Below are 24,879 nucleotides of genomic sequence, written 5' to 3' on the forward strand. Positions count from 1 at the left end.
TAATAATAATTCGAAGTGCATAAAGGAAACGATTCGTTATGGAACACATACCTGTTTTCCCCAATAGATTAGAAGGATTTTCCTTTGATTTCTCCAAGATCTACATGTAAACTTAGTATCTTGACAAGTAGCACTACCCAATGATGGATGGTGGCCAACAACGGCGCAACAAGGCAACCAAGAACCCATCGCTTGCAAAGATCATCAAAAGGCAACATTGCCAACACACGACATCACGGTTTTGAAAAGTCGAGGACAAATAAATCATCGAAGGGCAAGATGGTGCCATGGTGGCGATGGCAACACCGACGACAGATCGATGTGGAAGGTGGCCCTCCACTAGGCAAATGGTGCAAGATCGGGGTGGTAGGCTTCGATTCATGTAGGGAGATGGCTATCTAGGAAGGAGATGCATACGGCGGCGGGGGGGGGGGGGGGTATGGGGAAGAAGATGGAGCGAGGAGGGGGAGGGCTTATATAGTAGGGTTTGGTTAGTTGCACGAATCTCAAGATAAAATCATCGGGCCAAAATGTCGCCCCATTTGTTGAGTAGTCACACGAATCTTAACACAAAATCGTCGGCCCTAAGGTATCACTCATTCTGTTAATAACTTTTTCACCCACTACAAAGATGATTTTCTTTGCAAATGTAGTAGGCCAAGCCTATTAAACATCACGCTACCCTTAGAATGCATTAGAAGATGATGGCACATTTATCATATATGATAAGAAAAAAAATATCTACGTGATTACCTACATCTATATTTGAAAATTTATTGTTCTGTTCGATAATAGCTTCCAAAGCCCCGACTGACTTTGTGAGATCAACATTTATGTGGAAATTAAATGCCCCTTCGTGTTATTTCGAAAAACTTATTTATGTAGAGTTTGGCTCCATAGGAGTATGTGTTAATCAAACTGGCCTTGAGTTACACACTTATTTGGTCTACAAGGCATGCACAGCAAAAAGAGCGGTACGCGTATCATCTAATGGAGCCACACCTTACATCTTGAGACTCTGATTATAGACTCTCCACTTCAACTGACCTGGCACGCCAGGCGCCATAAGGTCCATGGCAAAAACACCACCCATCCATGTTGAGTCTATAACACATATGTCGTCAACATGGTTACATCATGTCTATCTCCGTATTTATAGAGATGACCCAGGTTATAAATCTTGATACTAGCGGTATTCATTTACCACGATTAACTCAAAAGTCATCTTGCAACTTATTCGACACATATTCCAACAATAATCTTATACATCTAAGTCTGTAGTATGACAACACATTTCTTTTGCTTGATATATACACCGTTTTAAAAAATTACTGGCCATGAATCTAAATATTGGTATGTCCAAGTTTATAATTATACGCAAAGCCTGGGTACGGACTGCTTGATTACTTCTGTCGGGAGAGCAAAACGTCGTACTTCCCGGGTAGGGTTGTTTGCTCCATGAAGCATAATAGCCGTTGCAGGTTCAAAAACAGTATAGGTATAGACTACAGAGTGAACACGGCGTTTAGTTCAGTCTTGGAGGGAACATATGTTTTGAACTTCCGTTAGGATACTCCCTTTCTTAACGAGGTAGAGGCTGCCTCGAAGATGATGATCAAGCTACTAGCTAATACAGGCATGGATTGTTCGTGCCATATTTCAAAAGGTACAGTTTATTTAAAAATTTCCTGCAAAAGTATTTACAAAACAACTTTTCTCTAACCTATTCGTTAGAATTATAGAATTTAATTCATCCATACGAGCAATTTTCCTCAATTGATAATTTATCAAACCATCCTGTTAGAATGCGCCCTAACCTGAACGGACTCATCCCAGTTGTATTATGAGTGATCAAAGTTCAAAGCTACAATATATTTATACAATCTTGTACAGTCGTACTGCAACTGACCATTTCCAAAACATCTTTGAAGTGCATTTTGCTTCGGATTATAAGCCACATTAAGGGAATTTTTTGCACCACATATCTACCAAATTATTTTAAAAAAGAAGCTTCGCAAAATATGGAGGTACGAAATTCTGTGTGACCGAAAAAGGTTGTAGCCGTCTCTTTTGTCATGACTTCATGAGGAATCCTTTAAATTGCTTTGAGCTTTGTCACGCGCTCCGACAGGCGTTTTCACTCTGAAGCTGGACCATTCCGGGAGCCCTCTGAAGTGTTCTGAAGCTGAGCCCAGTAACCCACTGAAGTAAATGACACACATGTGACAGGTTACTGTAAGATCATCAGAAAAGACAAGGGAAAAAAAAACAAATTCAGAGATGTACAAATGACAGAAATATTTGGACAAGAACGAAGATAAACTTGATGAGTTTTCATCCTGACAGAGGACATGCTCCAACTTTTAAATTAAGCTCCAGGGGTTAAATCTAGAGTTGAGTTGTGTAGCAGCATAAACCCAGCTCCACCTCTCTAGTTCATTTTGTGAGAATGCTTCACCTAACTCCAGATGGGGCTGAAACTATTTACACTGTTTGGCTGGACTCCAGTTACAAAAAAGGTAAAGTTGTGCCAAACAGGCTCAGAAGTATCCAACTGCAGAGCTCCAAATGCAGTGGAGTTTCTCCATTTTCAGAACGTGCAAGACATTACAGAGATAGAGGATGCACGTGCAGCAGATCAGGAAATTATTATTGGGGATACTGTACCAGTTCAGACTCTTGTCTCACTTCTGTGCACGATCAAATCAGTGGCCCTCCATTTCTTGATTCTTCTTCCAGGAACTGAAAACTCCCCATTCACAACGAGCAACAGCATCGTACAGGAGCAATCAAGCTGTCAGGATGGCATTCTTCACTGTTTCATGGGTGAAAGTGAAATGCTTACAATTAAAAGAAACAAAGTCAATGGTTGCTGGTTCTTCCTTACTTACAGACTGACTGGCATCAGATTCTCCTAACTCCTCACAAAGGTACACACCATACAGCCAAGACAATTTACATATATACCTTTGTATAGCGAGCCTCCTCGGCGAGCTTAGCTGCTTACAGCTTCTACAAGCGGGGCAGCATGAACACCAAGGGCTCCACAATTTCTACAGCACTAGTAGTAACACACCAGTAAAGAATTTGTGCATGAGTGCAAGGTCATTTTACGTGGGAATCGTAAACGTCAAAAACAGTTTCAGGGATGACCGTGGGCAACTTGTCTATGTACATGAAGAGCCGCCTAAGATTTTCCTTTCGGACCGTCGCTATGTCCACTATGTCCCTGTTATCTGTATATATCCATAGGTCGGCCGAGTTCACTCTCTTGAGACTATCGCGGCAGAATGGACAAGACTGGGATCTTGATCTCCTGCAATGAAGAATACATGATAAAGTATACTTCCTCCGTACCATAAAAATTGAATTTTTACCTTTGAACCTTTATCTCATAAAAATTGTATTTCTACTGATGTGGGACCAATTAAACTGATTACATTTCCTTGTAATCTTCTTTCCTTCCATCCCATCTCTAACCTATTATCTCAACATTCCTTTTAATCACATTTATATATGGAATTTATGCATGTACTACGTTCATTAAATAGGGTTATTATAGTCATTTGTCTATCCTCCTAATATGTTCTTAATTCCATAGAAATTCAATTTTTATGGGACGGAGGTAGTAAGAGTTAGAAAGGTGCCATATTTGCAGATAGTTCATGTTAGGATTATTGAGAACTACATGCTAGAGATACAAATGACATGCTAAGATCAAAATATATGTAACCTGCAGTAACTCAAGCCCTTCTTTGCGCTATAACAGTATGCCAGGATTTACAATCAACTAGTACTAGTTCGAACTTAGCAATGCTCAAGCTGCTAATGCAGAATAGTCAAAGAGTAAAAATGTTCTCCACAAAATTATTACCAAAAAGAATAGACTGAATAACTGATAGCTATGTGCCAGGGTACCCCATGAAAGCAGATCTGAGACTTTGAATCACTTAATATGCCAACATACAACCGGCAGCAATTGGCTAATAGTTCTGGCATGGCTAACAGTTTGGCTATGCTGAGCTTTACCCACACCAGTATTGCCTTCTCAATTGAGGTAACATTAACGCGTTATTATCCAAGTTGACAAGATTCATTTCTGAATGTCTCAAGGCATTATGTGCATTAAACAGTGTAGATTTTATAAATTAGGGAAAATTAGGAGGGCCAATTTTCTGGATTAAGTCACACCTCCACCATTTCAATCACTATTCTTTACTTCCTGTATCAAAGATCCAAAATTTTGAACATTTGAACCAGAAATTAATAAACCTGAAAGATAAATATGTCACTGAAAGCAACCAGCCATTTAATAAGAACTGAAATGAGGTTGCTCCATTCCATTAGAGATTGTTAACCACATAGCCTCAAAGGCTCCAATTAACAACTACCACCAGCAAGTTTCCAGAACATGAACTAGTAGTACAGTAGCTAGCAAGCTAAGACCAATCCACTGGGACCTTCAGCCTTCAGGGAACCCAAAAACGAACTCTGTTTATTTTTTCCGTAGATAGAGGATATGAATAATATATACACCCCTTTACTTTAAATGTCTTTGTATCTATTTTTTAATCATCTGTGACCCTCTATCTTTTAGAATATCATCCGTGGGTGGGGTAAGGTTGGAGGACCTTCAATGACTAAGTCAACAGGCCAAGCCCTGTTTCAGGATTAGAAGAAGCAGTGGTAGGTTCTCCATCAGAAAGGCATGGGACATCAAACTCTTGAGCTTTCTTTGAATAAGTCTTTCACTTGTCCAGGCTCAACAGAATTAATGATTTAAATCGCAAGCCGCAGAGAGTTCAAGGAAGCACAAAAGGGTCCAATTTTTTATTAGTAAGCACATAGGAACAGGGTAATTCTTTCATTTGATTCTAATAAATTGAAGGAATCGAAATATTACTGGCACACCATGATGGTTAGCAACAGTCTCATTGTTTTAATTAATTAAACTGAAGATCCAACATGTAATTTTCATCATGCAGAAGTGCTATTGCTATACAGCTAGAGAAACATAAAAGATATTTTCTGAACTGAACCCCCTTATACAATATAAACGCCACAGAGAGAAGAGTGAAGATGTGTACCAGTCACGGTAGCATTTAATGCACATAGCATGGCTACAAGTTGGAAGAACTACTTTGCCATTTATCTCCATACATATGCCACATTCCTCCTCGATGTTATCATCAATCTCTGAAATCACCATTTTCTGATCTTCATCTCGTCTTCTATATCTTTCTATACAGATTGCCTTTTGTTTCTTGTCTTCCACTTCATTGATCCCTTCATGTAGTTGCATCAAAGAAGGAAATATGACAGCTGCAGAAAAAACCCCAACACTAATGAAAAAAAGAACAGTTCAAGAAATATGTGTAAAACAATAGGATATCCAAAGTACGCACTATACCATAGAATTCCCTAATGCTTGCTTTCCTTTCATGAGCAGACATGGTGGTAGTCCCATCAGCATAAACCTGTATAGTTAAGATTAACCATGGCTCCTAATAAAGCAGAAAGAGCATTAGAAAGGAACTTGGCTAAACAGGACTGTTCTCAACCTTATAAATGAGAATCCTCAACAGCCCAAGTGCACCAGCAAGGTTGCAATCTGTCCACTGCACAAGAAAAAGGAAGAAGTGTGCAGCTGGACAGTATGACATTCTCATCTGAAGACAGGCGCCATCATATTCCCTTCTAAATTCAGCAGCACTGCATTTTTACAAACAAAATAATTTAGTCTAACTATTGTAAAACAATGATCTTAGGCAGCTCAGTAGCTAGACGGCTGTAGAGCTTTATCCAAAAATAACTATTCAAAGTTTGATGTTTGGAGTAGAGCTGAATGTCTCATGAGACTCAGGTGACTTTCTGCAAGTTTGATATACATGGTACGGTAGGACTTCTGAATCTTCAATAAAAGGACTTGTATCACAGTATGGGGGTATTAACAATATGGTCGATGTTATACGTGAATGGCTAAAAATATGGTTGCAGACCTATGCTAACAGTTTGCAATAGGTGTACTCAAATCAACAAACCATTTGTCATCATTCTCTACATATAAAATTTGAAAACTAAATAAATAAATGTACTCTCATGGCTACTCCGTGCACATGTTTATTGAAAGTTGAAATTTCAGAAACAATTAAGGCACCTGGTACATAGACTCAATATTTCAACTCATCTGTGATACATTGTAAAAACCTTGGAATAGATCTATTAAAGCAAATAAATTAGTTGTCAGGAATGTAAAACACTTGTTTTCAACCTGTCACTTGGTTATTTCTGAAAAAAAAAACAAATTAAACATGCACATTATCTCCACAATGAATAGAAAACAACTCCATAGAGTCATATTTTGTATATGCAGCTCCAACCAAAAGATGTAACAGCAACATGGATCATAGAAATCACCATTTACTAACTGGACATCTCAATCATTAACCAACATGGACCCTGGTTCATAGACTGATGAATGTCTCAAGTTTCAACAAGTCTCTTGACACATTGTAAAAACATCAAAACAGGTCTATCATACCAAACATAGTAGTTGTCAGGAATGTAAAATATGCTCTCTGCCTGTCACTTAGTTATTTCATAAAAAAATACATTAATATATTGCTTCTTTATCTCCACATAGGACAGTAAGCAACAACTCTATAGGGGTCAAGTGAAATACTAAATTACCATGGCCAACATAGTAACATGAGAGCCATATTTTTTTTACACAGCTCCAACCAAAAGATGTAACAGCAACATAATAAAATTCATGATCAGTAGTTAGTTGGGCCAAATGATATTAGCTCTTAGTGTGTAGCGCATGTTGTGGACAACAATTTCCAAATACGGCTTTCAGAACACACGATGATAGCGAATTGTGATGAACCAGCAGCACAACTGCATAGCACACCGACAACAACAAAAAAGAAAACCTCATGATGACAAAACCAAAGTAGTACAAACAGACCTGCAAGGCCAAAGGAGATAGCTTTGGCCACTTAAGCAGTATATCTGGTGACAGGTGTCACTGCAGCCATGAAAGGCCATTACCAGCAGAAACTTTCAGTACTACTGAAGCAATATAAACAGGGAACACATCCAAGGTATCGCAAGTCCTAACATATATGCCTATTAAAATGTCTAACCACAAATCGAGGTGACTAAGAAAATGTCAGCTTGATACCTTCTAAACAGTCTCCAACTAGACTGACCATACTGAGCAGTGAACATCAAACATCACCACCAGTGAGATCACATTTGCGCCGCCAGCAACGTCCCCATAGAGTAATCCTAATGTACCCCCATCCAAGCCAGCCCCCAAATCAACACACAACAAGCTCAACGAATTTCAGAAAGCACACATCAATACTATCTCACAGCAGGAGCAGCAGCCTCTACCCTCAGCACTGGACACAGGAAGAACACAAGCAGGAGGAGGAAGAGGAAGATGAAACGGGCGAGCTGAACTCACAGCGAGTTGGCGTGCTGGATGTCGGCCTCGAGCACCTTCAGCGAGTCCCTGAACGACCTGCCCATCGACGAACTCCGCCGCCGCCGTGACCATCCACCAAACCCAAAACCTCCCCCCGAACCCTACCTCCCGATCTCGCAGCGTCACCTCGCCGGCTTCCTCCTCCTCCTCCGGTGGTGTACGGCTCGGCTCGGGGTCAGGTCAGCTCAAGCGGCGGCGGTCAGTGGGGCGAGGCAATTTAAAGCGGGGGATGGGTGCCTTGCGTGCACGGGAGGGAGGCCGTACTACGGAGTCGATGACATGTGGGGACAGCCACCCCGGGCCCACGCGTCGGTGACGGCGGGGGCGGTGGGGACAGCCGCGTGGGGCCGGACGTCAGTGAGTGTGGGTAGGGTGGCGATGAGACATGGCCCGGTGGGAGGGGAGGGGTGGGGCCCAGGGAAGGTTGCCACGTTCGCTTCTGGAAGGTGCGATGAGCTCGCTAGCTAACCCCATGTCCGTTTTTTTTGTTTTTCTTCTAAACTTTTCTCTCCCCATCCGATTCAACAGTCCGTGATAAGAAACATTACGAGCACACGTATGTAATCACAGGGGAAATTCCAGTGTTTACCAACAGCCTCAATGTTTGTCATATTGTCCTCTCAAAAAAAAACGTTTGTCATATTGAAGAAAAAAAATCGAAACAGTATATTTATAAATAAAAAATAATTTATAAATAAAACTTTTATATGTGTGTTCTTAACGGTTTAGAAGCAAAGCTAAAAAATAAGCTACGATGAAAAAACCCTCAAAATCAACTCTAAATTTAAGGTTGAAAAATTTAAATTTTAGTTGATAAGCATAAGCATAAATAAAAATACGAGGCTGCAAGTTCTAAAATCCAAGATGATTATGGTGCAAACTTTCATAACTGCGTTAATAGCAGCAATTCAAAAACCGGAACTGGGAAAGTGACTGCCATGGAAAAAAATACAAATTAAACTCTAAAATTGAGTTTCACATTTTAAAATTTGACTTTGGATGACAAGCTAAGATGATTGTGGTGCAAACTTTCAAAACTGACTTATTAACAATTTTCAAGCCGATGCTGATAAATAGACTATGTGAGAAAAAACTTTTAACCCGGGTTTAAGTTTTAAATTTGACATGGATGCTTGCATTTAAACCTAATTATCCCTTCAGTGGTAGGCGTTACCCGTCAATAGCGAGACGTCCGTGATGATTTAGTCAATCTCAAGATACGTTGGTCCAATTTTTTTTTTGAAGGTGTTCACAGTTTTACAGGTTTAGGATGTATATATGTGTTCATAAAGGTGAATGTGTGAGCATTTTTGAGTGTCTGTGTTTGCAGTGTTTCTTAAAAAAAAAGGTTTTTAAACCGTGGATGATAAACTAACAAGGAAACGAGTGAGGCTCCCCTTACCCAGCTCCTTTCGCTGTCGAATTTGGTGCCATTTTGTGTGATTAACCTGCTTGCACGCGGATGGGATTGTGTTCATTAGTTCTATGTTTCCCTTGTCACGAGGCTAATGCTGGTTTCCCAGGGATCGAGTGGATGGTTATGGTTACATGAGTAGTTTGGGAAATTGAGGAGCATTGAGAACAGTAAAATTAGCAGTATCAACCACTAATGCAAATGGATGGCATGATTGGAGGATGCTTTTAGTCTGAACAAGTGGTAGGAGGATATTTTTCCTTGGTGAAAAAAAGGATGCAATGGTGCATGAATGTGAGAGGCAATGTGAGTTACAAGTAAAGTGATGACCTTTTTTGTCTTCTGGCATGAAAGTTGTCGGAGCAATCACACACCCACCTTCATCAAAAAAGATCAAAATATCTTTGCTTAATCACATTACTCTTGAGTTCTCCAAAAGATTTCATGTCATATCAACTGTACATTGAGTTGAATTGCAGCAATTTTTTTTCACTTTTCAGCACTGAAATCATCTTGCGAAATGGGAGATGACAGGGAGTCGCACCCAATTTTGTGTAATAGTCAAATACAAGCAGTTTAATTATGTTTCAAAAATTCGAAATCAATACCTTGCTTTAACCATACCCATCAAGATCGCTAGAATAGTTTTGGCTAAATTCATGGATGGTGCTAAGAACACGCAGTCCACAAAACCACAAGATCATACACAGTGCTTCAATTTAAACAAATTTAGCTTTAGGTCCAGCTTGGTAGGGCTCTCTATCTTGAATCTGCCTCTTTCAATGCGCGGATGAGATGGGTGATACGGTACTGGAGCTTCTCGTTCTCTATGATTAGCTTCTTGTTCTACAGAGATCGTTCATAGATATGGTTATATATCAAACAGCTGTATGATGGTGACAATTGGTGACATTTTCAAGCTAGATGAATACCTTTTCCTTTTCAGCAAGACATTCTGTGTTAACTGCATCAAGCTTTGACTGAAGATCTTTCACGGCTGATGAATTTGTCTCTGAACCACTCGTCAGGCCATCTGATAAATCAACCATGTAAACGAACAATGAGGCATTTCTCTTACCAACAAGCACCTGTGAAATGCTACACCCATATTTAACTTACCTTTGTTCAGCAGCAAGGCTTCCAGCTTTGCTAAACGTGTCTACAAGATGAAAGAAACAGCGTAAGATATGGGAACAAAACATTGAGAAGACCACCTGTACCTATTTCGCATTCGTGTAACCACAGCAACCAAGCCAGATGAGAATGCCATTGCTTTCGATGCGTGGCTGGTCAAACACATCAATTCATGCTGACTGACAATAAAGAAACATAGCCATGCGGCATACCTCCCAGGACAACTATCAGTCTAAAACCACTGAGTTATCCAGTAGACGTTGGTAGGTATTAGGTAATACAGCAACAAGCCAAATTCTCAATCTAATTTAGGCACTTGCCGTGGCATGGGGGAAAGCTAGTCCTATACTGAAAAGGATCGCGATTTGTAAGTCTGAGGCATACATTAGAATTTATTAACATATGGAATTAGGTTGTCTCTATTAAAGCAGACCGGAGGTGAGAACTTGTCTTTATGTAGTACATATCACGCAGACCTCGCCCTAAAACATCATTACCACCATACTCTAGATAACGCAAAAATTGTACGTTTTTTCGAAGTTTCCTCAGGTTCTTTCATGCCAAAACTTTCAATTGGTGATCATATGGATTATCCACTGAAATCAGGTAACACCACCAAGTCATAAAAGGATAATATAAGAGCAAAGGGAATCTAAAATATGCTAGCACTAGCTACTAGTTCATCGCTCAACCGATTTGACTTTGCTCCAAATCAAGCCCACCATACGAACTGACCATCTATGTTCTAGTTTCTGGAAAAGTAAAAATTCTTACTAGTTCCATTTACTTCCGCTCTTAGCAACAACGAACGAATTTAACAACTTAATAACCTAATAACAACTCTGACCACAGCGAAACGAAGCGCGGATAGACGACGGTCAGGAACTCAAGGATACGAGAGCGCGAACCTCGGCATCGGAGGCCCTATCGTGGAAGGGCCTGAGGGCCTCCTCCAGACCCGCCGCCGCCGCCGCCGCCGCCATGCTCGCCGCCGGTCGACTGAACCCCTCGAATACCCTCTCCTTGGACTCACTACTGGGAGGAGACTTTTTTCTTTTTCTTTTTTTTTTTTCAGTTAATTGGGATTTGGGGAATGGTCGAATCGAAGCTAAACGATGGGCTCGGATACGGCCCGGTAAAACTGTGAGTCTGTGAGGCCTTCAGGCGGTGTAGCATAAAAAAAAAGTCCATAAAATAAAGGTGAAAAGTTTATTTTGGTCTCCCTCGGTTTAATTACCATCACTCAACCCCGGAACCAGTTATACACAGTTCCCTCAGTTATCAAAAGCAGTTTTATTGTGTGTCTCTTTGCGTGTGGACGAGGTTTTTTTTTTCATAGGTGCATTTTCTCCATCGACGTTCGTCGGAGCTCCACCTAACAATTACTATTCTAGAGCATTTTAAATATCATACAAACATAACACGTCATCTAAAATATAATATTGTAAAGTTCAACATACAATTACGTCGAATCATCTTCCTCCATAATTTTCACAACATTTTAAATCATCATTTCTATAATGTTTTACTAGCACTTATTCATCCGTAAATTTCACAGCAAGAGACATATCACCTAGTTTCATCTAGAGTCATGTCTTATCGTTGTGATTCCTCCCATGCTACAAGCCCCATAGTTTGGGTCGCTGCGAGTTTCTCGCTGAGTCAGACAGCTAGTGCGTGTGAGTTGGCATCGGAGCTTTAGCAACGTGTCTATCGCCTCAGCACCCGAGTCTGACAGTGACAAACCTACCTCGACTACATCACCACAGTGTAGACCTTCTCATCTTTGTCAACACTTCCAGATTTGGCGAAGAGAGACGGGCGAAGCCTCATCCAAACGCCGCCACCCTCGTGGATGCAACGAGCACAAGCTCCTTTCTAGGAGTACGGTCGTCAACGAGCTCAAGCTTGCGAAGCACAATATAGAGGCAAGCACTCATATAAACTGTACACTCACCACTATAAACACACGCACAAACACATATTAACCCCTACAAGTACCTCTGACCGCTTCTTTAGCACATCAACAACCTCAAGCATGTTTGGCTCTGTTACGCTTGCAAAATTATGTGCCTACAAGCGTGCCATACATTTGTCATAGTAGAGAATAAACATGTCCATATAAGAGAATTGACGTGATTTAAAATGCAACAAACGTGAAGTTAGCTAGTCCAAAATAAAAAGCTTGGATTAAGGGTGTTCAAAAGTGAAACTTATACGACAAAAGGTGGCTTAAAGTAAAATTCACTCAAATCGATGGAGTAAATTAACGATATTGTCTATGCATATTGCTTCCTTTGTCCTTACTGACATTATTACCTCAGAGACGTATGACAAATAACAAATACCAAAACTGTAAAAATGTATTAGAACGGTTCAGATTTTAACAGCCCAAATAGCAATGGATTTTGGCCAAAATAAAGAGCTTTTAGTAATAAAAGAAAAACACATATATCTAATAAAATTAGTTGAATACCCAAAATTTTACTAGTAATTTTATTTCTAGCAACCATTGATCCAAATCGAACGACCGAGACTCCCTGACTTGGCGCCAGGCAAAACCACCATAAATAACGGCGCCCCGCGAAATCCCATTTCCCTCTCCCCTAAAACCCTAACCTCCGAAGTCGCGCGGTCGCCGCCGCCGACGAACTTTGCGGCGGCGATGGCGCTGTACCTGCTCTTCGAGTCGGCGTCGGGGTACGCGCTGTTCCACGCCCACGGCGTCGACGAGATCGGGCAGGGCGTGGACGCCGCCCGCGCCTCCGTGCTCGAGCTCCAGCGGTTCAGCAAGGCCGTCAAGCTCGCCGGCTTCTCCCCCTTCTCCTCCGCCGTCGACGCGCTCAACCAGTGCAACGCCATCTCCGAAGGTACGGCGCCTTCTCGCCTCCGCCGATCCCCTGCTCGCTCTCCTGAATGATTGATAGGTGATGCGATGGTTGAGTGGTCGTGTGCAGGGATTATGACTGATGAGCTGAGGAGCTTCCTGGAGCTCAATTTGCCCAAGGTGAAGGAGGGGAAGAAGGCTAAGTACAGCGTCGGGGTCATGGAGCCCAAGGTCGGGTCCCATATCTCCGAGGCCACCGGGATCCCCTGCCAGTGCAATGAGTTCGTCCAGGAACTGCTCCGCGGAGTGCGGCTACACTTCGATCATTTCATTGATCAACTCAAGGTTGTTGATTTCACATTTGCGCTTGTTTCTACTGTATGTTTGATGACATCGTATTGTAACTGATCTGAATAGGGGCATGTGGCCATGTGGGGGTGGATGGTAGCACTATGCCTTCTGCAGTTCTGCACTGGTGCAATCTCAGTTACTGCAATAGTATTGTGTCGCTGATCGATGTTTTGATGCTTATACTGCACTCGGAAAACTTGAAGTCCTGATCAAATTACAAATTCTAATGCTCCTAGCTTAAATTTTATTTTGCGTGAATTTGGTCTGTAGAGTTACTGACTATAGGATTTTACTACTTGCTGCTTGACATAGCATCTTTGTTATCCAATGCAACTTTACTAGACTATGAAGTGATTTGCCTGGAACTCCATACAGAGAGGTTCTGCATTATAACCCTCTGTTATTGCTACCATGTTTGTTGGACTGCAATGCTTTGATGCTTTCATATGTTCCTTGCATAAAATGGTTTTTTTCCTGTTATTGTTTGTTTACTTGCTCCTTTGTTTTCGATTGCAGCCAACTGACTTGGAAAAGGCTCAGCTAGGCCTGGGGCATAGCTATAGCAGGGCAAAGGTTAAGTTCAATGTGAACCGTGTGGATAACATGGTAATTCAAGCGATTTTTTTGTTGGATACACTTGATAAGGATATCAATTCCTTCTCCATGAGAGTGAGGTTTGTTGCCATCTTTTGCTTAATTTACATGTTCATTGTTTAGTGATTTTTATTTAGATTTTTAGATGTTGTGACTGGAATTTAATCACCTCAATTATGTTTTGATGCTGATGTGTCCTGAAAATATTCTAGTTGTTTGTTCTTGATTTCATTTGCTCCATGGTATCCCAGATTGTCTTTGGTTATATTTTGGTATCTTACTCCTAGAAATGCTATGCCGTGGGCATGCAGTTATACCATCTTTACATTCACATGGTCCAGCTGAGAAAGACTGGACCACCAGCATGGCCTCTCTATTTATCCTTTATGGTTAAATTGAATTTGCTCGATTCCTCTGATCACATTCATCCTCTTTGTATCTCTGCTGAATGTTCGAGTGAGTTCTAATGCAATTTAATATTTTTCCATGTATCTAAATGTTAAATTCTCAAGTATGGGTACTTCTGGTGTAGTGGTATACCATGTGGAGGATTCCTATAACATGCTGCAAGTGCATGCGACGTTTATGACTGGAACACTCTCATGTATATCTGTATTAGTTGTGATTACAATTTGGTTCTTTGTCAAGCCTCTTCTTTCCTCTCTTTTATGCAATGATAAATTCAGGTGGGGAATCTCTCCCCCCCCGGTGAGTTAGTCAAAAAAAAAAAATGTAAAGCTATATGCCATCGAGATATCAAACCGTCCACATGGCATTATCTCATGTTTTGTTATGCTTGTGATGGGCGTGGTAACAAACTTATTTTTACCAATTCTGTTGACGCAATACGTTTAAAATACTCTGTGCGATATTGGTATCGATGTAATAAATTGGTGCTTAACCACAATGCAGGGAATGGTATTCTTGGCATTTTCCTGAGCTGGTCAAAATCGTGAATGATAACTACGTTTATTCTAAGATTGCAAAGTTTGTGGTGAACAAATCTGATTTAGCAGAAAAAGACATCCCAGCTTTAGCAGATATAATTGGAGATGAGGACAAGGCAAAAGAAATTGTTGAAGCAGCAAAGGCATCCATGGGTAACTATAATACAATTTGCTCCATAATTGAGTATGTCCCTAATAGTCGCAGTAGTGGCTTCTTTGCAGTTCACTTATGTTCTCCATGGTGTTTTCAGGCCAGGATCTTTCACCAGTTGATTTGATCAATGTCCAACAGTTCGCTCAAAGGGTCATGAATCTATCTGAATACAGAAAAAATCTTTATGAGTATCTAGTAACAAAGATGAATGACATTGCACCAAATCTGACATCATTGATTGGTGAAATTGTTGGAGGCTTGGAGCTCGGTTAATCTCTCATGCTGGCAGTCTTTCAAATCTTGCGAAGTGCGCTGCTTCCACTCTTCAAATTCTTGGCGCTGAAAAGGCACTTTTCAGGTACTTAATACTTATGATCTTCTTATCTTCTTTCAATCCCTCATTGGTTATTGTCAGTTCCTTTCAAAGTCTTTTAAAGTGAAATATTTCAAATCTTTTTACCTTTATGATCTGTGAAATCTTACGATTGCTCTCTCCATTTAACTGCAGAGCTCTGAAAACTCGTGGTAACACACCCAAGTATGGCCTCATATTCCACTCATCTTTTATTGGCCGTGCGTCAACTAGGAACAAGGGCAGAATAGCTCGATACCTGGCAAATAAATGTTCCATTGCCTCACGCATCGACTGTTATTCAGGTTAGTTGAGAACTTTGTTAGCATGCTTTACACATGGTTATTATCTGATCTATGTTTTTCTCATTTGATTGTGGATTCCAGAGTTGAATACCTCAGTTTTCGGTCAGAAGCTGCGCGAACAAGTTGAGGAGAGACTAGACTTCTATGACAAGGGTATTGCACCGCGTAAGAACCTTGATGTGATGAAAGCTGCTATTAATGATATGACAAATGCCGTCTCAGAGGATGGTGGTGGTAAGGGCTCTTTGTTCATTCATATCTGTCAGATTGGTACAACTTGTATTTCATGTAAGCATATTAATTTTTAATTTACACGCTGGCCAAAAAAATTCTTTCAGAAAAAGAGAAGAACGACACATCTGCTAAGAAAAATAAGAAAAAGAAGTCTAAAGCTGAAGCTGATGGTGAAGAAATGGACCTTGATAAGCCTGCCAAGGTTGCTGCAGAAGAGACTGATCCAGAAAATGAGAATAAGAAGAAAAAGAAGCACAAGCTAGAGGAGCCACAGGATCAGGAGATGGCAGTCAATGGCAATCTCGAACAAGATGAAACTCCCAAGAAGAAGAAAAAGAAGAAGCCGGAGGCTTCAGAAGATGTTGAGCCTAGGACAGCCACTGAAGGAAAGAAGAGAAAGAAGAAAAAGTCCAAAACATTGTTGATAATGAGTCATGATCAACTTAAGTGTCAAGGATAACATTGCTGCTCTGGTTAGAGCTTCCTTGTAACATTGCTGCTGTTCTGGGTATCAAAATTCTAGTTAGGGCCTAGGGGTTCCTCTAAGAGTTACATGTGATGCATATCACCTTGGATGGAGCCTTTTCTTTTCAGATAGCTTAATTACCATCTTATCGTAGTATCGCCTGTGAAATCCCAAACATGTATACAAGTTTGCATTGTAATCTGACTCATGGGGCAGCACATGTCCTTGTTGCCAGTCAAGAATGTTGCAGGTTTGTGTTGCAGCTAGCTAATCACTTGCGTTGCAGAGATGATGCAAAACTGCGTTTGCTCTTGCTCCTCCTCCTCTTGATCTTCCTGTCTGATGCGAGGTTCTTCTTCCTGTCTACTTCAAGGGTGTTCTTCCTGTCTACAGCGAGGTCCTTCAGTACCTGTTCGACTTCTTGAACAACACCAAGTCTTCTGAGCCATCCTGCAAGCAGCTGAGAAGGTTCTTGGCCAATAATAACGCCGTTCTCCTCGAGCTCTGTCAAAAATGCCAGTGCTCCTTCTAGCCTGTTCACCTTCTCATAAGCCCCCAATATCAAAGCAATGCATTTGTTGCACGGTGTGATTCTCGCGCTTCTCATATTCCGTGTTACTATCATCGCTTCGTTGATTCGATCCGCGAGGCAGTAAGCATTCACCAGAAGTGCGCAAAGCTTTGTGTCAGGTACTATCCCTGCGAATTGTATGGCATCGAAAACTCGCTGTGCCCCTTCTGAATCGCCTTTGTATGAATAGGCTCTCAGCAATGCCTTGTAAACTTCCTTTCCTGCAACAATCTGCTGATCCCCCATTTCACTGATCATGTCTTCTGCTTTGTCTAACATGTCAGCCCTGATGTAAGCCATGATCATTGAACCGTATACACGCTTATCCATCGGTAGGCCAAGCAATCCGATCTCGTTGAAAATTTCTTTTGCACGAGTGAGATCTCCGGCTTTACTGTACATGTCCATCAGTGCAGTCAACATAACTTGATCGCAAGGCAAACCTCTGCTTTTCATGGCATGGAATGCATCCTCAGCTTTCTGCAATAGCTTTTGTTTGCCATATATGTGGATCAATTTGGTGTAGTCACGGACATTTGCCTCAAAAGAATCCTCCAGCAATGCATGCTCGAGCACCTACAAAACATATACACTATTTGTTAATTAATTTGTTAGGACACAAGCTTTAAAGCCAATTACCACCAATGCAGCTCAGAAGTTCAGATATTCAGATCCAATGTACAGCAAAGAGTTCAATTCAGAATTTCAGAAATGTTTAACCCAACATCCAGTAACTTCAGAAATGTTTAATAAAGGGTTCCTCGATAATGTCCTTGAGCCAATTTGGTGCAAACAATGATCATTTGAGCCAATCACATTCCCCAAGAATGTCATTCAGCCAATTTGGTGTCAGCAATGATCATTTAAACTAATCACAGCAGCAAGCAGAGATTCATTCCAACCAAACAAATGGCAAGAAATAAAACATAATGAATCCTAAATACTTAAAAAAAACATGAAATCTATTGTTCCCTATGTGTTCCACTACTTCAGCAAGCATTAGACCAGCTCAAGATCCCCATTTTGCTACCAAGATTTAGCAGCAAGACTCTGAAATGCATACTGACCTCAGCAAGGAGAGGGCTCTCCATAGCCGTGAGCTCCTTCAGCACCAGCAACCAATCCGTCCTCTTGGGCTTCATGGCTTTCACCCAGAACACGAGCAGCGCACCAAGAGTCTCCTCATCCTCATCTCCATCCTGATCAGGAGGAGGCAAGCACACGAGGCGCGCCATCAGGGCCCTACAGCGATTGGGAAGCTTGGGGGAGAGCCCCCGAATCGCCTCCCACTGAGGCTCCGACGGCGCTGACCCGAACGTGTCCCACCTGAACCTCGGCGTCTCTCCCGCCGCCGCCGCCGCCTGCTCGGCCTTCATGGAAGCTAGTGGCTGCTCCGCTACTTGCCGACCGGGCACGCACGCGCACGCGCATCGGGAAGGCGCCCTGGCGTGCGTGGTGGCACTGGGAAACTGGGAGGTCAACGAGTATATCGCCGGAACAGCCAGCGAGATCATCGGAGAAGGGACGAGACGGCGGAGGAGAGCTCGCCGGAGAAGGCGAGGACAGTGACACTATAGCCGAAGGAGAAAAGTTCTATCCAATGTTTAGAGATTGCTGCCACTTTTGAACCCCCACTGAAATTTAGCAATGTTAAATTTCAGGAGTATTTGGTTTTAAGCCTTATGGCCTTATTTAGATTTAAAAATTTTTGATCAAAAACATCACATCAAATGTTCGGACACATGGAACAATAAATGTGAGGAAAAAACAATTGCACAGTTTGCATGTAAATTGTGAGACAAATCCTTTGAGCCTAATTACGTCATGATTTGACAATGTGATGCTGCATTAAACATTTGCTAATGATAGATTAATTAGGCTTAATAAATTCGTATCGCAGTTTACAGATGAAATCTGTAATTTGTTTTTGTTATTAGTATACGTTTAATACTTCAAATGTGTGTCCGTGTACTTAAAAACTTTACACCCAAAGAACTAAACACACCCATACATCAATTTTTGGAGATGTTCATAAGAATGAAAGCTCTTGAAATTACCAAATCTTAATACAGTATGATAGTATTGATTAAAATACTTCTGGTTTTCCTACTGAAAAAATGGCAAGAACAAAAACGGTCCTAAATAAAAACATAAATTTGAATGCCAAAATTGAAAGAAAACAAATCAAACATACTGCCAGTATAATCCTAAAACTAAATGCTACTGAAATTTACTTATAAAAACTGTACTTAATTTTGATAGTGTCAATAAACACCACCTAGCCTCAACTGAACTTATTTTTTTTAAAGACTAGCAAAATGCCCGTGCATTGCAACGGATGAAAACAATATAATTTTAATAATTAATCTGTCACATGGTAAATCATCCATTTCAATCATTGACACTTAATAAATAATACGTGAAAATATTTAGAAATACATCAACATGATTGTTTATTAATAATATTTTTCCTTTAATAATTTTACCTTACATTTTATTATGTTCTCACCTATATATAAATCTATATTTTTCTTTAGTTTTATGTATGAATCATACTTAAAATTTATAAAAATATTGAATTCATATTGTTTCTAACATTCTATTGTTATTAGATTGTACTTGACATATATCATTTTGTTTTTTTATTCTAAACTATAGTTGATTTGAATTTATTAATTACCTAATTTAAATATCTATATTATTAGTCTAAATTATTTTTAAAATTAAAAATATTAAAATATTATAGATATATCACAATGTTTTAGGGACGGGAAGACAAGTACGTTCAATGGTTTCAATTTATAACCTGATAAAGAAAGAATGTTAAATTAGATTCATGCCAAGTGGCACAAATGTCTTAGAAAATTTATAACCTGATAAAGAAAAAAAAGTTAAATTAGATTAATGCCAAGTGTCACAGTATATCCTTTAGAAAATTTTGTGGAATAAAAATTACTTATAAGAATATACCTTGATAGAAAGATATTTTGTGTGACTATGGGTAGTTTGTGGTCTAGATTCTTCTTAAGAAATTTACGTGAGTTTGGATGAGTACAAATTATGTGAGCTTACATTTTTCGTTCTAAGGGTGTTTGGATGAGATTCAGTAACCAAATTACATATGCTAAAAACGGAAATCAAAATTAACAACTTGAAAGTAGGTGGAGCTGGGCAGAGGCAGATCTAACCCTGTTTCGGTTGAACCCCCAAACTTTTTGAGGGATAACGCAGAATACCTGATGAGGTGTGGGTAGGGAGGGATGCTCACCGGCGAGCGACGATGCGGTGGAAGCTAGAAGAGGACGCCGGGCGCCACCTCTGCTCGCAGGATGGGGATCGGCGCAAGCGGCGGGCGAGGAGACGAAATTCGAGGCCGAGGCCGAGGCCGGATGGGATGGATTAGGATGCTCACCGGTGAGCGAATGCGGCGGGAGCAGGAGGAGGACGCCGGCGCCGCCTCTGCTAGCAGGATGGAGATCGGCGCCAGCGGCAGGCGAGGAGACGGGAGTCGAGGGCGGCGGGCGAGGAGACGGGACGGATTGGGGAGGCGGAGGGCGTGCACGCGGTGTCGCCTGCCTATGTATGGGTCATATGCACAGGCCCATGAGGCTTGAGTTTTTTCATCTCCCAAAAACGTTCATCTAAGGTCCCTTATCTTGTCGTTGAGTTTAAAACGACCCTAAACCCCTAATCTTGCAAAACGGATCACTTTTAATCCTAACAAGCTAGTATTGCTTTTCGGTTTTGTTGACGTGGTGGCTGAGTCAGTGTAGGACCCACGTGGACCCCACAAGCCAACCAGCAACAGCAATCTTCTTCCACCTCACTCCCCTCTACTCCCATCTCAACCCAAACCTCCAGGGCATTCGCCAATGGGTGGGGAGAAGGGTGTCGGTCGGCGGGGAAAAGCTCGACGGCGGAGGCCACCAGCTGACGTGGCTCCCAATGACCGGGAGCGCTCACGTCATGGACTTGCGCACGTGCGGGGTGTGGCGCGGGTCCCAACTACAACTGCAATGTCGTCTTCACCGGCACGCGTGAGGGCTGGGGCTTCCACCTCATCACGCTGGCCAAGCTCCTATCCCGGGCTTCCGCCTCGTCACGATGGCCAAGCTCCTATCCCCCAGCTCATAGTCGCCCCCATCGAGCGGCTCAAAAGCCGATGTGTTTAGGTGTCCCCGAGCTTCGCCTCTCCTCCGCAGAGGCGAACGCGCAGCTCCACCGCATCGTCTTCAAGGTCAACTCCATCTACTCCACGTTGCGGTCGCATCGTCCTCGATGCATGCGCTCTTTTCCCCAACGCTTGCCACCGCCAAGCTTATTGTTCGCTGCCAGCCTTCTCCCCACCCATCGCCAGGTGCCGTCGTCGGGCTTCTACCTACCACCGCCACCCAACAACCACCACCCTTCTCCCTGCTGGTCACCGGCCACCACACACCTCTCCCGCGATTCAGCGACTGGCATCCTCTTCGCTTGCATGCACGGGCACTCATGCAGTCAGTGGTGCTCGCGAGTATGCTCAGGCGTCGCAACATACTCCATCTCCCAACTCTTGGAGATCCTCTCACCAATCCCGACGGTGTCGCTGACATGCGACCATGATGCGGACGTGGCGCAGATGCGCGGCGAGCTGACATGCAACGATGTAGTGGTGTAACCCGAGGGGACGACGTGTCGGGAGCCCTTCCTACTTCGCGCTCTTTGCCGTGTCGGTCCATGACGCAGCCGTCAGTCGCCACTCTTCTCCCCACCTGTTGCCGGCTGCCCTAGAGGTTTGGGTTGAGACGGGAAGAAAGGGGAGATAGGTGGGAGAAGATTATCGGCTGGCATGTAGGACCCACATGGGTCCCACACTGACTCAGCCACCAAGTCACCAAAACCGGGGAGCAATACTGCCTTGGGACCTAATGTGACCCGGTTTTGCAAGATTATGAATATGTTATATCTGGTATTTTAGTTCAGGGACAATTTTGAAACTCGACGACAAGATAAGGGACCTCAAGTGAACCTTTTTCTTTCATCTCTCTCATTTCTCTTTTTTTTTAAAAAAAATAGCAAAGATACTCGTGCGTTGCGATAGGAAATCCAAATTACATATGTTATTTTTTTCCGTGTACGGTGGCAGAGAGTTAGATGATGGATATTTGGGGGCCTTTTTTCATGAACCTCAGTGGGTGGGTCTCAGGCACGTCGTGGATGGAACATATGATAGAGATATGGGTTTCACGTAGAGATAATCAATAGTTGAAGGTGTCATTACTTATTAGTGTGGTATAAAGATTTTATTTTTTGCTGCAAGGGCACTTATCACTATAAAAAATGATTTTCGCCTTTGGCTAAAACCTGTTCTTGCAGGCTGCTAGGTCTAAATATATTTTTTTTTCTATAACGGCGCTTATCACTATAAAAAATATTTTTTAGTATCTTTCCATATGGGCAGCACAAACCACATGCGAAAATAGGGTTTTCACGCATGGGCACATATGGTAGCTATTTTTTAAGAAAATGAACTATTATATATGCAACTGGTGAATTCGTGAAACAAACATAATAAGGCAAAATTTGCCACAGGACACGCAAAAAACATGTAATTAGTTGAGAGACACCGTTAAAACGTGACACTGCTGATAGACACTACAAAAAACGTGTAATTGGCTATAGGACACCGGTCACATTATTTTATTATTTCTGGTTCAAAAGAGGTGAGATATTTTTCTAAATGCCCAGATTGCCCCTTCTCTTTCCTTCTTTAAACATTATTTTATTATTTCTAGTTCAAAAGAGGTGAGATATTTTTCTAAATGCCCAGATTGCCCCTTCTCTTTCCTTCTTTAAACACCAGTGGGTCCCACATGTCATAGACAGTGTATGTTTAATCTAATTTTTAATAGGTTTTTAAACACCTGGCCCCACACGTCATGGACTAATTTGTACCTAATTAGTAGGGTGATTACTATTTGCTAATCATAAGTGGGGGCCCACATTGCTCTCCTATCCTTCTTCTTCCTCACACACGCGGCGGAGCGGAGGAACGGCGCGCGGGCAGCGCGACGCCCCGAGTGGGACGGTCGGTGTCGACAGGTTCCTCAGCGGCGGCGGCTTCGGCCTGATGCTGCGGAAGCACGGCCTCGCCTCCGACCTCGTCATCGATGCCACCATGGTGAACGCCGAGGGGGAGGCTCCTCGACAGGGCCGCCATGGGGGAGGACCTCTTCTAGGCCATCCGAGGCGGCGGCGGCGGGAACTTCTCCGCGTCGTAGTGCAGAACCAGAACGCACAGTTCGAGTCCCTGTACCTCGGTAGTCGGCACACGCCTTGGCCTCGTCGCCGCCATGGCCGACACCTTCCCAGAGCTCAGCGTGACAGCGAGCGACTGCATTGAGATGATGTGGATCCAGTCCATGCTCTACTTTGCGTTCTACGGCATGGGGAAGCCATTGGAGATGCTCCTGGACCGGGGCACCAGCAAGCCGGACAAGTATTTGAAGGCCAAGCCCGACTCCGTACGTCCAAGAACATGCCCAGCCAAGTCTGGGAGACCACCTGGAGCTGGCTCCTGAAGGACGGTGCCGGGCTGCTCATCCTCGACCCCTACGGCGGCGAGATGGTTAGCGTCGTGCCAGCGGTGACACCGTTCCCGCACCGGCAGGCGCTCTACAACATCCAGTACTATGGGTTCTGGTCGAAGAGCGGGGCGGCGGCGGCGGAGAAGCACATGGGCTGGATGAGAGGGCTCTACGATGAGATGGAGCCATACGTGTCCAAGAACCCCAGGGGCGGCAGAGCAGCCATCACCGCCGTCACAGGATCTCTCGCCGTCTGCCGCTCCTGGCGCGGGGGAATATGGCTCCAGGGGCAATCTTGTCATTTTGAAATCACCTCTTTTGACCCGGAAATAATAAAATAATGCGACCGGTGTCCTACGGCCAATTACACGTTTTTTGTAGTGTCCATCAGCCGTGTCACGTTTTCACGGTGTCTCTCAGCCAATTACACGTTTTTTTGCCTGTCCTGTAGCAAATTTTGCCAAATAATTAATAGCTAACACTGGTTGAGTGAAAAAAAATAATATGAAACGAAGGGAGTAAAGTATATTCTATGAACTGTTGGCGGTCACAAGATTTCTATACACTTGAAGACAGATTCGTGAGACCCACCAGCAAAAAATCTCTATCAGCTCAAAAGACAACTGACCGCCATGGGTTTTTGTGATAGGAGAGGCACATGTCACTGCTTGAGGCTACAGGCAGTGGGTGCGTGATGTTGTCGTGCTCGGATTGGAAACTAAATTTTTATATGTGATTGTTTCCATTTCATGTGGGCGGAAGAGTTTGACGCTTGCGGGGGACATGGAAACGGACCAACAATTCACATGTCGGATGAAAAATTGTGTGAAACACACTTTTCTACAATGCACGGCAAAAACACTATGAATGTTTTAAGTAGATAAGGATATACAACCATATACGTCGGATTTTGCAAGCAAATTTGGTAGGATTGATATATAGTACATCATAACCTACCTCTCAGTATTTTTCATATTTTTTTACCACTGTATACATATATTTCAAAGCAGTAAGCATGATTTAAACATCGTGGTTTTAAATTTCAAACAATAGTCATGAAAATTTTTAAAAATATTTTAGAGCTTTGATAATGGTGTTATGTCTGGCCCTACAAAATATCAGCTAATATCAGCTTTAGAATATGACTCGTATAAAAAGAGACGAATAGAATATGACTCGTATAAAAAGAGACGAAGAAGATAAATGCTTGAGCAAACCAATTTTAGTAGTTCAAGGGGTACAATGATGCAAAACATAGGTTAGTGGGTTAAGGGTGTGCTTTTTACTCCATCTTCCTAACTTATACTCACTTCTTTTTATACGCACGCTTTTCCGATCTGTGTATTTTATGTAAAAAAATATAAAGAAAAATTGCTTTAAAAAATCATATTAATTTGTTTTATGACCTAGTCTCAACGATTTATTATGGCGTGCCCCCACCTAAATCTCTGAACAAATCAATTTGCTGC

The 24,879-nt window shown here is 42.3% G+C and overlaps 3 protein-coding genes and 2 pseudogenes across 10 annotated transcripts; 2 read left to right on the plus strand and 3 right to left on the minus strand.

The window, feature by feature from the left end:
• Positions 1-1,776: 1,776 nt before the first annotated feature.
• On the minus strand, positions 1,777-7,682 carry LOC4344184 (E3 ubiquitin-protein ligase AIRP2). 8 transcript variants are annotated; one of them, XR_001547697.3, is made up of 8 exons: positions 7,475-7,682; positions 5,562-5,712; positions 5,411-5,477; positions 5,088-5,322; positions 3,154-3,316; positions 2,968-3,061; positions 2,668-2,794; positions 1,777-2,202 (listed from the first exon to the last, which is right to left on the minus strand). XR_001547697.3 is itself a non-coding variant. In XM_066312198.1 (7 exons), exons 1-7 carry the CDS (start codon positions 7,537-7,539, stop codon positions 2,758-2,760), a joined length of 804 nt encoding a protein of 267 aa, XP_066168295.1. In that variant the 5' UTR covers positions 7,540-7,682; the 3' UTR covers positions 2,301-2,757. The 8 variants fall into 8 exon arrangements, 4 of the variants coding, with proteins under 4 accessions (XP_066168295.1, XP_015647223.1, XP_015647222.1 ...); XR_001547698.3 differs by having other exon boundaries at positions 1,777-2,233; XR_010742420.1 differs by having other exon boundaries at positions 2,668-2,815.
• Positions 7,683-9,422: 1,740 nt separating this feature from the next.
• Positions 9,423-11,124, minus strand: LOC4344185 (uncharacterized). Its single transcript, XM_015791738.3, has 4 exons — positions 10,952-11,124; positions 10,029-10,068; positions 9,842-9,942; positions 9,423-9,755 (listed from the first exon to the last, which is right to left on the minus strand). Exons 1-4 carry the CDS (start codon positions 11,024-11,026, stop codon positions 9,669-9,671), a joined length of 303 nt encoding a protein of 100 aa, XP_015647224.1. The 5' UTR covers positions 11,027-11,124; the 3' UTR covers positions 9,423-9,668.
• Positions 11,125-12,644: 1,520 nt separating this feature from the next.
• On the plus strand, positions 12,645-16,544 carry LOC4344186 (nucleolar protein 56-like; annotated as a pseudogene).
• LOC4344187 (pentatricopeptide repeat-containing protein At1g01970) lies at positions 16,207-20,393 on the minus strand. The gene is made up of 3 exons (XM_015791224.3): positions 20,113-20,393; positions 17,912-18,478; positions 16,207-17,420 (listed from the first exon to the last, which is right to left on the minus strand). The coding sequence occupies exons 2-3, from the start codon at positions 18,356-18,358 to the stop codon at positions 16,545-16,547; spliced, it is 1,323 nt and encodes a 440-aa protein (XP_015646710.1). The 5' UTR covers positions 18,359-18,478; positions 20,113-20,393; the 3' UTR covers positions 16,207-16,544.
• Positions 20,394-21,006: 613 nt separating this feature from the next.
• LOC107278069 (berberine bridge enzyme-like Cyn d 4) lies at positions 21,007-23,751 on the plus strand (annotated as a pseudogene).
• Positions 23,752-24,879: the final 1,128 nt, after the last annotated feature.

This window comes from Oryza sativa, chromosome 7 (assembly GCF_034140825.1).
Source record: "Oryza sativa Japonica Group chromosome 7, ASM3414082v1".
Classification (NCBI taxonomy): domain Eukaryota; kingdom Viridiplantae; phylum Streptophyta; class Magnoliopsida; order Poales; family Poaceae; genus Oryza; species Oryza sativa.

What these genes read in the sequence shown, in the direction of transcription:
- LOC4344184 (XM_066312198.1), bottom strand. Translation starts at nt 7,539, where the DNA reads ATGGGCAGGTCGTTCAGGGACTCGCTGAAGGTGCTCGAGGCCGACATC. An exon ending in ATCCAGCACGCCAACTCGCT is followed by an intron (nt 5,713 to 7,474) that starts GTGAGTTCAGCT and finishes GTAAAAATGCAG; the next exon opens with TGCTGCTGAATTTAGAAGGG. An exon ending in ACATAGACAAGTTGCCCACG is followed by an intron (nt 3,054 to 3,153) that starts GTCATCCCTGAA and finishes CTAGTGCTGTAG; the next exon opens with AAATTGTGGAGCCCTTGGTG.
- LOC4344185 (XM_015791738.3), bottom strand. Translation starts at nt 11,026, where the DNA reads ATGGCGGCGGCGGCGGCGGCGGCGGGTCTGGAGGAGGCCCTCAGGCCC. An exon ending in ATAGGGCCTCCGATGCCGAG is followed by an intron (nt 10,069 to 10,951) that starts GTTCGCGCTCTC and finishes TTCATCTTGTAG; the next exon opens with ACACGTTTAGCAAAGCTGGA. An exon ending in GTCTTGCTGAAAAGGAAAAG is followed by an intron (nt 9,756 to 9,841) that starts GTATTCATCTAG and finishes CGATCTCTGTAG; the next exon opens with AACAAGAAGCTAATCATAGA.
- LOC4344187 (XM_015791224.3), bottom strand. Translation starts at nt 18,358, where the DNA reads ATGATCTCGCTGGCTGTTCCGGCGATATACTCGTTGACCTCCCAGTTT. An exon ending in AGAGCCCTCTCCTTGCTGAG is followed by an intron (nt 17,421 to 17,911) that starts GTCAGTATGCAT and finishes TATGTTTTGTAG; the next exon opens with GTGCTCGAGCATGCATTGCT.